Source organism: Chiloscyllium plagiosum, unplaced genomic scaffold (assembly GCF_037043375.1).
Source record: "Chiloscyllium plagiosum isolate Xiang-an unplaced genomic scaffold, Cpla_swu_hap1 HiC_scaffold_6, whole genome shotgun sequence".
Taxonomy (NCBI): Eukaryota; Metazoa; Chordata; class Chondrichthyes; order Orectolobiformes; family Hemiscylliidae; genus Chiloscyllium; species Chiloscyllium plagiosum.
The window spans coordinates 133,280,909-133,295,365 of record NW_028270144.1 but is presented as its reverse complement, the minus strand read 5'-3'; the positions used below and the strand labels follow the sequence as shown (position 1 = coordinate 133,295,365).

The window sequence follows — 14,457 nt, the reverse complement described above, 5'->3', positions numbered from 1 at the left end:
TTGAAGGTTGCCACTCAGGTGGATAGAGTTTGTAAGAAGGCCTATGGAGTATTATCGTTCATTAGCAGAGGGATTAAATTCAAGAGTCGTGAAGTGATGTTGCAGCTGTACAGGACTTTGGTTAGGCCACAGTTGGAGTACTGTGTGCAGTTCTGGTCGCCTCACTTTAGGAAAGATGTGGAAGCTTTGGAGAGGGTGCAGAGAAGATTTACCAGGATGTTGCCTGGAATGGAGAGGAAGTCGTACGAGGATAGGTTGAGAGTTCTCGGCCTTTTCTCGTTGGAACGGCGAAGGATGAGGGGTGACTTGATAGAGGTTTATAAGATGATCAGAGGAATAGATAGAGTAGACAGTCAGAAACTTTTTCCCCGGGTACAACAGAGTGTTACAAGGGAACATAAATTTAAGGTGAAGGGTGGAAGGTGTAGGGGAGATGTCAGGGGTGGGTTCTTTACCCAGAGAGTGGTGGGGGCATGGAATGCGCTGCCCGTGGGAGTGGTAGAGTCGGAATCATTGGCGACCTTTAAGCGGCATTTGGATAGGTACATGGATGGGTACTTAATCTAGGTTAGAAGTTCGGCACAACATCGTGGGCCGAAGGGCCTGTTCTGTGCTGTATTGTTCTATGTTCTATGTTCTATTATAAATTGACCCCCTCTAATTCTAAAGTTGTGCCCATGCCTGGTATCCCTGCCTGACTGAAACAATTTTCCAGCATCCACCCTTTCTAAGCCATGCATTATCTTGGAAGTTTCTGTTAGATCTCCCCTCAACCTTCTAAACTCTAATGAATACAATCCCAGGATCTTCAGCTGTTCATCATATGTTAGGCCAACCATTCCAGGGATCATCTGTGTGAATCTCCACTGGACACGCTCCAGTGCCAGTATGTTCTTCCTGAGGTGTGGGGCCCAAAACCGGACACAGTATTCTAAATACAGCCTAAACAGACCTTTATAAAGTCTCAGTAACACATCACTGCTTTTACATTCTAACCCTTGAGATAAATGACAACATTACATTTGCTTTCTTAATCATGGATTCAACCAGCAAGTCAACCTTTACTGAATCCTAGATTCCCTTTATACTTTGGTTTTATGAGTTTCTCACTATTTAGAAAACAGTCCATCCATGTATTCTTCTTTTCTGAAATGCAACACCTTGCATTTGCTCATGTTGAATTTCATCAGCCATTGCCTGGACCAATCTCCTAAACTGTCTAAATCTTTCTGCAGCTGGAAATGTGTTGCTGGAAAAGCACAGCAGGTCAGGCAGCATCCAGGGAACAGGAGAATCGACGTTTCGGACATAAGCCCTCTATGCCCGAAACGTCGATTCTCCTGTTCCCTGGATGCTGCCTGACCTGCTGTGCTTTTCCAGCAACACATTTCCAGCTCTGATCTCCAGCATCTGCAGACCTCACTTTCTCCTTAAATCTTTCTGCAGCCTCCCCACCTCCTCAGTACCACCTTCCTGTCTGCCTAACTTCGTATAATTGATGAACTTCGCCAGAATTCCTCCAGTCCCTTCATCCAGATCATTAATATATAAAAGTGAACAGCTGCTGCCCCAACACTGAACCCTGAGGGACACCACTTGTTACTAGCTGCCATTCAAAAAATAACCTTTTATCCCAACTCTCTACCTTGTCAGATAGCCAATCGCCAATCCCCAATCCATGCCAGTAGCTCACCTCAAACACCATGGGCCCTCACCTTACTCAGCAGCCTCCCATGAGGCACCTTTTCAACAGCCTTTTGGACATCCAGATAGATAACATCCACCGGGTTTCCCTGGTCTAACCTACTTGTTACCTCTTCAAAGAATTCTAACAAGTTTGTCAGGCACGACCTCCCTTACTAAGTCCATGCTGACTTGTTCTAATCCGACTCTGCACTTCCAAGAATTTAAAAGTCTCATCCTTAACGATGGATTCTAGAATTTTACTTACAACCGAGGTTAGGTCTAATCGGCCTATAATTTTCCATCTTTTGTCTTGATCCTTCCTTGAACAAGGGGGTTACAACAGTGATTTTCCAATCATCTGGGACTTTCCCTGACTCCGGTGATTTTTGAAAGATTACAACCAACGCCTCTGCTATTTCCTCAGCCACCCCCTCTCAGAACTAACCCTCAGGTTACATGTCTGAAAGAATGTTCTGTGCCTTCAGCGTCAATTCTTCTGTCAGGAATATTAATTCATTGTGTCATCAGTATTATTGTTATTTAGATGGTGCTTTTTCCAAGACACAGAGGAGACAGTGAGAGCCAGCGATTCTCTCTCTGGCAGATGGCAGCTCGCTCTAGGGTCTTGATCCAGCTGACCCCTTCTTTTTGTACCCATAATAATATGTCAATATTTCTTACTACACGATTGGTCCTATGTTGCCAAAACCATCAGTCTTAAATTTAATAGGCTTTTGGTACCTAAGTACCTGTTTCAAATTGATTGGCTTAATTGAAAAGCTTGTTGTCTCGGTAAAAGCTGTTTGGTCTGCTAACTGCACACCTTTCAATACAAATGTTTCAATTCAGGTGCTCTCTGTCAACTTGCAAAATTTCACGCTGCTGCTGCTCACAGACATTAATTTTAAATCACCAAGCACACAAAAAGCACATGGTCTTTTAAAGGGACTGTGCCATGCTTTCCCCATAGCACTTTACAAACCCCAAATTCTAACTTCCTGCCTCCCAATCCACAAGTACTCTACCAAACCTCACAACAATATTGGCATTCTTGATGTTATTTCACCCTCTCCCCTATGTCTGGGAATATCAGATCTAACCTGGTACAGAGTCTTCTCACCATTAGCAAGAGCTAGAGCTATTCCTGTAGTTACATTAGGAGTGGTCCTAAAATCAACAGGAACCAGGACAGTTTGGTACATAGTGAAGCTGTGGGCTGTTTCTTTAAGCCTATCTTCAACATTTGGACTCCATTGGACGAAGGATGGTATACAGCTCTCCCTAAAAGTTGAATGCCATTCAACTTGAAGAAATACTCAAATTCCCTGCTGACAAACAATGGCCTATTGTCTATATCCAACACTTCTGAAAGTCTGAGTATTGCAAAAGATGTCCACAAGTTTTCTATTGACAACCCCGCGTTTGACGAATTAACTCTATGCATGTCCAGCTACTTTGAGTGGGTGTCCACAATGACCATGAACATTAACTCATTGAAAGGACCTGCCCATTCAACATGGAACCGAGTCCAGGGTTTACCCGGCCATTCCCATTAATGTGGACGAGCTGGTGGCGGCAACCTTTGTCTTTTTCGGCACTCTGGGCACTGCCCCAAAAAACGGTTATGTCTGCATCCAACCCTGGTCACCAGACATCCATCTTCAATGTGCAAACCCCTGGATGACCCTGGTGAAGCTTACCTGGTACCTGGCAGTGACCTCCGTTTGGGACAATCACTCTAGATCCCATAATAATATGCCGTTCTCTACTACGGTCTGGTCTCTCCAAGGCCAAGAAGGTTTCAGTCCCGGCTGTGATTGCCCTTTGGTTCCCTCCATCACCACCAGCTGTTTCAGTTTTGCCAGGACTGAACCTTTCTGCATCCAAAGTCTGATATTGTCAACTGTGATTGAGCGTCTGTCCGGATAATTTAAAATCATTCTGGACTCTTCCAGTGTCGGTACCACAAGTGATGTACCTGTCAGTAGGAGGTGGTTCATTGCATCCACATTTGCTACTTGGCCACCTGGACTTAATATTAGAGTCCACCCTTGAATTCAGCCTGAATCTATGGATGGCACTGCCTTGCCCACTTCAGGTAAGCCAAGCAGGGGTTTGAGGTCTGTTATTATTACAAATTTACATCCATAAAGATGTTGGTGGAACTTTCTGACTCCAAATCCGACCGCCAAACAGCCTTTTTGTATCTGGGTGCATTTAAACTGTACATTTGCCAAAGTGGGCTATTGGGCATTCCTCTCCATTGGGCCACCTATGAGCTAATACTTCCCCAATGCCGTACTGGGAGGCACACGTCAATACCAGATCGCACTTGGAACCATGATATGCCAGCACCTTCAAGGATGATAGCTGTTTCTTCACTTCCCTGAAGGCTGTGGCTTGGCTACATGACCATTTCCAAGGTTGACCCTTTTTTTTCACATAAAAAAGAGTTGATGTAAAAATGCCAGAATGGAGGCCAGGTTATGTATGAATTTTCTGTAATAATTCACCAGCCCAAGGAAAGAAGTAAGCTCCGGGACAGACGTAGGAGCCAAGATACCTTTGATTGCCCTCACTTTATCTTCCTGAAGAAGGGCTTATGCCCGAAACGTCGATTCTCCTGTTCCCTGGATGCTGCCTGACCTGCTGCGCTTTTCCAGCAACACATTTTCAGCTCACTTTATCTTCCAACGGGTGTAACCGGTCTTGTCAACACTGCAGCTTGGAACACACATTCCTCCCTCCTGGGAGAAAAGTCTCAGGACTATGTCCAATTCTCTAAGTGCTCCCTCTTGGTCTCCCCCATTATTAGCACATCATCTCCATAAATGGCGACCTGGAGTAAAATGTTCTCCATGATCCGCTGATAAATGGCACAGGCTGATGATACCCGAAATGGCAGTCTCGTATATCTATACACACCATTATGGGTATTAATTGTAACATACTTCAGGGAATCCTCATCTAACCACAATTGCAAGTACGCATGGCTTACTCCCAGCTTTGTGAAGGACAACTCCTTTGCCAGCTTTGTGTATAAATATCTCTGCGAGGGATTGAGTATTTATCCAGCTGTGAAAAGCAGTTTACCATTTGATTAAAATCTCCACAAATCCCCGCAAACTCACCCATCCAGCTTCACAATCGGTACGAGCAGTGCTGGCCATTCCACAAACTGGACTGGTTTGATGATCCTTTGCTTTCCAACCTTCTGATTTCTGCCTCTCTTTTTCCCCACAAGGTAAACGGCACAGGGTAGGTCTTTGAGAATCATTGAACTACTTCCTGGTCAACATGCAAGATGATCTTGGCTCCTCTGATAGCCCCTAAACCTTCCTGAAAAACTTCCAGATATTTAATTAGGACTTCATTCAGACAGCTATTTCCTAATCAAAGGATTTTGAGCCAATCAAGGTAAATCTTTCTCAAGGAATTGTGTCCCATCAAGCTTGGGCCTGAGCCTTTCACTGTAATCATTGGGAACTGAACCAGCAGCTTCACATGACAGACCAGACCCGAAGTTGTGTCCTTAATCTGTAAAGGGCCCTTGGTATAGGTTCTCAGTCTAGCAGGGATTTTGTGTAAACCTAAGTGTTGTGGTCCAGACCGGATGTTGTTAAAGACTGATTCTGCAATCACTGATACAGCTGCACACAGTATCGACTGCCATTAGAACCCAGTGACCATTTAACCGGATGTTTATTTTGATTGGTTCTGATTTGGATGTTGCTAAGTAGTTTAACTGTTCCAAACCAGATGTAGATGGACTTTCCAGGGGGTGCACTTTCCTGCATACAGTTCACTTACTCAACTAGATGTAATGGGACTCTTCCACTGTCTCAAGTCAACATACTGGCAGCAATTACAATGGCTTTCCAGCCTGGATTCTAAAGAAAGTTTGAATCGTTTTGCCAAAGCTTGACTTTGTTTTGCTGCGGCTGACCTAGGGTCCCTATGTTCAGGATACGGTCTGAATGAGGCTGTGCAATTGCCTTCAATCAAGTGGTGTCCACAAAGCTCAATCAGACTAATGAGGGTGTTCACTTCCACCCTTCAACTCATATGCCACATTTTCCAATGATAAAGCCAGTCTGTTTGAAGTCCAGTTGGGCTTCAGCTAGTAGGTGTTTTTGTATGGATACATAATTAATCCCACATACCAAAAGACCTTACTAAAGGTTAAACCAAAGTCACATGCCTGTCAATACTCTTAGCCTAGTCAAAAATTCTACTTAAATTGCCGAGTAAAACCGATTGTGTCTCAGAAGTAGGGGAGGCTTGGAATGGATTATTTCCTAAGCTAAATTTGTGAACTCTTGAAAGCTTTTAGTATGTAGTGCCTCGGTGTAAATTAGGCTTTTAACAACTAAAAAAGCTGCAGGTCCACAAGCTGTCAGGAGAATTACTCGTTGCTTTTCATCTACCCCAATGTCATTCACCCAAAAAGACTAATGCCTTCTTCCACATACTGGGCCCAGTCTTTGAAGGCAAGATTGAACAAATCAAACTTCCCAAATAACAACATGATGCCAGAAAGGCTTACCTCAACTCAAAGACGACTGTTGTGAGTGAATTTCTTCAGGTGGTGCTTTACTCTCATCGCCACTGAAATAATTCCACAGAGGCCGGTATCCGGTCACTAAGTCATCCTTTATTTACATATGGAGAGTCCTCGAAACTGATCCAGCTCCCTCAGAGTGAACAGAATCGCTGACACTTCTGCTTATATCTGTCAGCCAGGGCTCCCTGATTGGATCAGATTAATAGCTCCAATCAAGGAACTCAGATACGATGATGTTCACTTTGCTCCAATCATTTGATTAATTTGTTCAATCTTTCCTGATCACTGAAGTTTCTCATTCCTGGAACCATTCTTGTAAACCATTTTTGCGCTCTCTTCAATGCATTCACATCTTTCCTATAATGTGGTGCAGACAACTGTCCAAAATCCTCCAGCTGGGGCCTAACAAGGATCTTATACAAGCGTTAGGGTTAGGGTTAGGCTCCTCCAGTCCGGATCTGAAATATTGCTGTATGAGAACTACATTCCACCATCCTGACACAAACTAATCAAAAGTTGGAATTATTCAGCAGGGTATGACTGTGGGTGAAAAAGAGTTATTGTTTTGAGGCTTGAGCAGCTAAATGGCTTCCTCCTGAGCCTGCGTAACAAATGCAAAATAAAAGAATGGTCTCTTCCTCTTCCTATGTTCTTCTAATTACAATCCCAGCAAACTCCCAGAGGCCTGCCTCCATGATGTTGCAACCGCTCGCTGGCATCTCTCTGCACCCCTGACCCTACCCCAAAGAGCAATGAATGGTGGAGCAGACCTGATGGGGTGAATGGCCTCTTCCTCCTTATTCTATGAGATCATGGATGATCTGATAATCCTGATCTCCACTTTCTTGGCTTTTCCCCAAAACCATTGATTCCCTTCCTGATTAAAAATCTATCTCAGCCTTGAATGTACTTTTTTTAAAATTCATTTACGGGATGAGGGAATCACTGCCCAGGCCAGCATTTATTGCCCAGATGGCAGTTGAGAGTCAGCCACATTGCTGTGGGTCTGGAGTCACATATAGGCCAGACCAGGTAAGGATGGCAGTTTCCCTCCTTAAAGGACATTAGTGACCCAGATGGGTTTTTACAACAATCAACAATGGATTCATGGTCATCATTAGACTCTTAATTCCAGAATTTTTTTTATTGAATTCAAATTCCACCATCTGCCGTGGTGGGATTCACAGCCCCAACAGCCCTCTGCGGTAAAGAATTCAACAGATACACTCCCCTCTGAGGGAAGAAATTCCTCCTCTTTTTGTTTTAACTGGACAATCCTTTACTCTGAGATGATGCCCTCCCAAACTCTCCCACAAAAGAAAACAGCCTCTCCACATCTACCTGCCAAATGTCCTGAGAATCTTGTATGTTTAGATTAGATTACTTACAGTGTGGAAACAGGCCCTTCGGCCCAACAAGTCCACACCGACCCGCCGAAGCGCAACCCACCCATACCCCTACATTTACCCCTTACCTAACACTACGGGCAATTTAGCATGGCCAATTCACCTGACCTGCACATCTTTGGACTGTGGGAGGAAACCGGAGCACCCGGAGGAAACCCACGCCGACATGGGGAGAATGTGCAAGCTCCACACAGTCAGTCGCCTGAGGTGGGAATTGAACCCAGGTCTCTGGCGCTGTGAGGCAGCAGTGCTAACCACTGTGCCACCGTGCCGCCCACATTGTGCACAGGCCCAACCTACTGAACTCCTCCTCACAAGACAGTCTCTCCATCCTCAGATCAGCAGAGGGAACCTTTCCTGGACTGTCTCCGATGCCAGTTTATTTTTCCTTAGACACGGGGCCCAAAGCTGTTCACAGTATTCCGGCTGTGGGCTGACTAGTGCCTTGTATAGTTTTAGCAAAACCTCCATACTTTTATACTCCATTCCCTTGAAATAAAGGCCAACGTTCCATTTGCCTTCCATGCTGAAATTGGATGCTCTTCTTTTATGATTCATGCACTAGGAATCCCAAATCCCTCTCAATTTAAATAATTTTCAGTTCCTCTATTCTTCCTGCCAACCTACATAACCTCACATTTTCCCATGTTATATTTCCATCTGCCTAGTTTTTGCTCATTCACTTAACCTGTCTATATCCATCTGCAGACCCTGACATTCTCACCATTAGCATTTCCAATTATTTTTGGGTCATCACATATATCAACCAAGTCATTAATAAATATTACAAGTAATTGTGGCCCTAGTGACCCTCCACTAGTTATAGGTTGACATCCTAAAATGCTTCCTTTATCACAATTCTCCATCTTCTACGAGTTAGCCAGTCCTCTATGCATATCAGTATCCCACCTCCAACACCATGGGCTCTTATCTAAATAACCTAATGTGTGTCTCCTTATCACAAGCCTTCTGCCAACCCAGATACATTACACTGACTGTTTCCTCTTTATCCATCCTGCTTGTTACCTCTTCAAAGAATTCTAATAAATTTGTGAGGCATGATTTCCCCTTAGTGAAGTCACACTGACTCTGCTTGATTGTAATGTGTTTCTATATACTCTGTTATTACATCCTTTACAATAGACATTTACGTCATATTAAGCTAACTGGCCTATAGTTACCTTATTTTAAAACCCTCCCAGTCTTCTGGTTCACCATTAAACCTGGTCACATTGTATGTTTTTCTTTCAATTCGATGCTATCTTTAACTGCCCTGGTTAACCATGGTTGGCTTATCACATCCTAGAATCCTCCTTCCTTACTGGGATATAATTTTACTGTGACCCATGAATTATGTTCTTCAACATCAGCCATTTTTCGTCAATTGTCTTTGCTGCTCAACTACTTTCCCAGTCCATTCCAGCCAGCTCTACCTCATTCCTCTGTAATTGGCATACTTAAGTTTAGCATAGTGTTTCCAACACAGGTAGCTCGCTCTCAAAATGAATGCTACATTCTACCATGTTATTCTCAAACTCCCCCAAACTCTTGCAGAAGTGACAATGGGGCAGGACACTATCCAAGAGGAAGGAACACGGGGGGCACAGTCGCACCGACAAGCTCCAGCAAGGGAGCAGCAAGAAACCCTGTTATCTCAACAACCCATCATGCACCTTCACCACAAAGAAATGTAAAGGAGGTGATTGGCTGATGTTATTACCGTCCAGTATACCTGCAAACTGTCTGTCTGCAGTGCCACGCACCCCGAACCGAGACACCAGCTTCCCATTGCACTGAAAAATGAAGACACAGCAAGCCTTGTTATCCACCACGATCAGGTGACCATTGTGATCGATAGCAACTCCCTTTGGTCCCAACAGCTTCCCAGCTCCAATCTTACCCTGCGGAGACAGAGAGAGAGAGAGAGAGAGAGAGAGACACACACAGAGAGAAGGGGAACGATGTCAGAGAATGTGAGGTTATGCACTTTGAAAGGAAGAATAGAGACATGGAAATCTGAAGCACAAAGAGACTTGAGAGCCCTATTTCAGTGTTCTCTAAAGATTAACATGCAGGTTCTGTTAGCAGTTAGGAAGGTAAACGCTATGTTAGCATTCATTTCAAGAGGGCAAGAATACAAGAACAGAGATGTACTGCTGAGGTTATATAAGGGTCTGGTCAGATCACATTCGGAAAGTTGAGAGCAGTTTTGGGCCCCATATCAAAGAAAGGATGTGCTGGCCTTGGACAGGGTTCAGAGGAGGTTTACAAGAATGATCTTGGGGATGATGGGCTTATCATATGAGGAGCGGTTGAGGACTCGGAGTTTGTAATCGATGGAATTTAGAAGGATGATGGGGGGGGGGGGGCGGATCTGATTGAATCTTACAGAATACTGAGAGATAGTGAGGACTGCAGATGCTGGCAAGTCAGAATCAATAAGGTGTGGAGATGGAAAAAGCACAACAGGTCAAGCAGCATCAGAGCAGCAGGAGAGCCATCGTTTCAGGTCAGAACCTGAGAGACCTGGATAGAGTTGGATAGCCTGGCACAGCTTTAGAGTGAAGGGATGACCCTTTAAAACTGAGTTGAGTTGGAATTTCTTCAGCCAGAGGGTGAGAGTCTGTGGAACTCTTGCCACAGAAGGCTGTGGAGACCAAGCCATTGAGTGTATTTAACACAGAGAAAAATAATAGGTTTTTGATTGGTATAGGAATCAAAGGCGACAGGGAGAAGGCAGGAGAATGAGTGGAGAAACATGTCAGCCATGACCAAATGTTGGAGCAGACCTGATGGGCCAAATGGCTTAATTCTGCTCCTGTACCTTATGGTCTTAGGAAGATTGATGGAATGTTGGCCCTTATTTCAAGGGGGTTGGAGTATAAGAGTAGGAAAGTCTTACTGCAACTGTACATGATGCTAGTAAGACCACATCTGGAGTATTGTGAGCAGTTTTGGTTCCTTTATATAAGGAAAGATATCATATCATTAGAGATAATTTCAAAGGATAATCCCTGGTATGCAGGGATTACCTTATGAGCAAAGCTTAAACAGGTTGGGACTCTACTCACTGGAGTTTAGAAGAATGAGAGGTGATCTCATTGAAACATCTAGGATTCTTAAGGGGCTTAACAGGGTCAATGCTGAGAGGATGTTTACCTTCATGGGAGAGTCTAGGACCAAAAGGCACAGTTTCAGAATAAGAGGGTACTAATTTCAGGCAGAGAAGAGGAGGAATTTCTTTTCTCAGAGGGGTGAGTATCTTTGCAACTCCTTGCCACATCGAGCTGTGGAGGCAGAGTGCTTGTGTATATTTAAGGCAGAGATAGATAGATTCTTGATCAGTAAGGGAATCGAAGGTCATCAGGAAAGGGCAGGAAAGTGGACATGAGGAATGTCAGACTAACCATGATCCTATTGAATGGGGAAGCAAGCTCGAGGGACTGAATGGTCTACCTCTGTTCCAATTTCTTACGGCCTTATGCTGATATTCTATATTGAAGATGATGTAAAATAAAATCTCATGGTGCAGTGGGAACATCAGCTCATCGAAGATCGGTCAATTTACAGGAAATAGTGAGTAGGAATAAATGAGACATTTTAGGGTTAGCAAGATGTTGCAATTAGAGTGTCATCAGAATAATTTTGGGAATTCATCTGTTCAATTATTTTAATGATTTGAATAAACGGATGTGGTGAAAGGGTTAAAATTGTGTCCCAATACATGTGTGAATCTAACCGAAAATGGAAGGTGTCGCTTAGTCCCGTGTGAATCTTATTATACACCTTCCCGTGTGAATCTTCTTATCTGTATGTAACCAGAATGGAATGTGTTTTTTAGCCTTGCTCTGCTGTTCACATGAATGTTTATATCTGGAAAAGAGTATATCAGCTGGAAAAGTCTCCAGTTCGGTAGAGTCTGCTCCGGGGTTGCGTTTAACCGCCGAGCGTGGGTTGTTGGCAACCGCTCTACGAGAACTGACGGCTCCCAGTTCCGGTAACACGTAGAGTGAGTATAAACCAGACCCGTTGTAAGTACGAGACCTGGTTGTGGCGACGCTGCGGGGAATAAAACACTTATATTCTAGCAGACTCGCCTCTTGGCTGTTTGTTCTGTGTCAGACTACTTTCCTGCGAGCCTGGTCCTTGACCTTGAGAATTTTTTAAAACATTTTGGCGTAGCCGGCAGGATCAATCGCAATTGAGGAAAGATTTTGATACAGAACAATGTTTTGGAAAAAGGCTAAGAAACCAGAGGAACAAACTGTGGAGGTCCCGACCGTCCCGGGATGGCATGGACCGTGGCATGGCGTGGCAGTTTGTTTGAGAAATGGTGGGGGGCGACCGGAGAACTGGGAGGCCGAGGGCGTAGGAACCCCAGGGTCGCTGCTGTCCACCCTTGAGAGGATCCCAGTCCTGCCGAAGAACCCCTTGCCTGGGGTACAGCGGAGGATGTGGGCCTGTGCGGCGGCTTGTAGACAACAGTCAGACAAGCGCCAAAAAGCTGAAGCAGAATTAGCCCTCCTGAAACATGAGCAGGGACTCAGTTCGGGAGATGCCTCTATGTTGAGGCAGGAAATTATGAAGTTAAAAGCTGAATTGACAGCATTAACTGAACTAGCAGGACGAACTATTATGTATCTGTCTGCTAAGAAACGGAAAGAGAAAAGGAAGGTCCCTCGAACCCCGGACCCGGTACAAGTACGGGCGTTTGTAGCCCAGTTAAATAACGGGGATCGGTGGGATATCGATCATTGGGATGGGAACATTTGGGGAGATTCAGATGATCAGTACGAAGAGGACCCACCCGTACTCCAAGCTAAACCAGTGGTTAGGAGAAAGCAGGTTCAGAGACGTCTCCCAGTGCAACGGGAGGTAATGTTAGATGAGGAAGGAAACCCTATACGGAATGAACAAGGGGAGGCAATTATGCATGAATTACCGCGGGCTCAGCCTCCTGCAGAATTCTCTGAATTAACGGAAGACTTCACTACCGATGAGGTGCTGTTTATCACCCAGAAAACCCGACGTAATCCTGGGGAGCCGTTAGAGCTATGGCTAATTCGGCTCCTCGAGGAAGGGGGGCAACAAGTGCAGGTAGACTATCAGGATGCTCCCAAGTTTGGTGGATTAGCAAAGGATGCTGCCATAGACCTGGGGTACCGCAGACAAGCCAAGGATATGGTAATAGATCGCAGTATGGGGACCTTATTTGGGATGTATGCCAGGGCAGTGGCCGAACAGTATCCCTTCCCGTCCGATTGGCCCCCCTTGGAAGGAACTTGGACAACAATTAAGGAAGGGGTTCAGAGGCTAACCCGTTTGTGTGTGCGGGATGCCCTGTTGCTGGGAGTGCTGGACGAGGTAGATAACACAAATGTTAGTAGACAGACTAGAGACCACCTAGTGAAGACTGCCCCCCCCCATTATAAACCACTGTTATTAACCATAATGTTGAGTGGACGGGGAGAAACCCTAGGAGATGCCCGTAGTATGATGAGGGAGATGGGTGGTTTGGGGGATTGGGGACCCACAACCCGTGCTTCTCAGGGGCGCACGGAGGGGCGTCGCCCTGAGGCTCGGGCAGGGGGAAAAGTAAACCCTAATCAAGGAAGTAACCAAGGCCCCTCACGGCGTGCTTTGTGGCAAGCTTTGATACGGGCGCAGGTCCCAGCATCGGAGATTGATGGCCTACCTACACCGGAATTAAAAGACTTATGCAGACGAAAGGGACTGAAGGTGTCCCGGGTAGAGACGGAGTCCCGACCCACTATGGAAGACCTAGTGGAATTACTAACACAAAAATGTCAGACACGGGGTCCGGTTGTTAATGAGCCTCGAAGGGGTAGAACTTCCACTTCCCAGCGGTGGGAATCCTCGGAGGACGAGGAGGAGGAGGAGGTACGGCCTCCCCTCCGAGAGTGTTATAAAGTGGATAGGCGTGGCCGGAAACCTAGTAAGAAAGGCAAGAACAAAGAAGGGCGAGGCAAACGTCTTTACCCAGTGCTGTCTGGGGAAGATGAATGGGAGGAACAATAGGAATCGGGCCAAGCCCCAAGGGTTTGCCCACGAACGAGCCAATGGTCAGCAGACGACATTCGACCTCATGTATCATTGACTATCTATTGGCGCAAATCCGTCCAAACCGTTATGGCTCTAGTGGACACAGGGGCGGAGGCCACCTTAATCTATGGGACGCCCCATAAGTTTAAAGGAACCCCAGTCACGCTGGTTGGGCTGGGAGGTAATCTGATTGAAGGAAAAACAGTACAATTGCCCCTAAAGATAGGTACAATGCCCATTAAAACTTATTCAATTATCATTACACCGGTTAGAGAATGGATCCTGGGAATGGACATTCTGGCCGGTTTAACACTTCACCTCCAACAAGGGAAGTTTGAATTTGGAATCACGAAAATGGCTTTGCGCTGTAGGACGGTGTTAGTGGGAAAGGTTAAAATGGACCCCTTCCCCATCCCGATCGCCGATCACGTAATAAGTCTTAGACAGTATAGGATTCCCGGCGGACATAAAGAAATATCCGCCACAATTAAGGATTATTTGGAAGCGGGAGTGCTTAGGACATGCACCACGGCGTGGAATAACCCCTTATGGCCCGTACATAAAGCCGATGGGTCATGGCGGATGACGGTAGATTATCGGCAACTAAACCGTCACACTCCGGCCTTGACGGCAGCGGTCCCGGATGCCGTCACTATTATAGGACGAATCCAACATCATCCAGGGGTGTGGTACGGAGTAATTGATTTGGCTAATGCCTTCTTCACAATTCCTATTCCC

The 14,457-nt window shown here is 45.5% G+C and overlaps 1 protein-coding gene across 9 annotated transcripts in view; it reads right to left on the bottom strand.

Annotated features, from left to right (window-relative positions):
• LOC122550999 (tripartite motif-containing protein 2-like) overlaps window positions 1-14,457 on the bottom strand; it is a 134,824-nt gene that overhangs the window by 100,125 nt on the left and 20,242 nt on the right. For 4 of the 9 annotated variants that reach the window (XM_087988533.1, XM_087988532.1, XM_087988530.1 and 1 more), the window contains one exon: window positions 9,377-9,557. In XM_087988533.1, the coding sequence (XP_087844659.1) occupies window positions 9,377-9,557 (181 nt within the window). Of the gene's footprint in view, window positions 1-4,831; window positions 6,791-9,376; window positions 9,558-14,457 lie in introns of those variants that run through there. The other 5 variants (XM_087988537.1, XM_087988531.1, XM_087988538.1 and 2 more) reach the window with 4 other exon arrangements.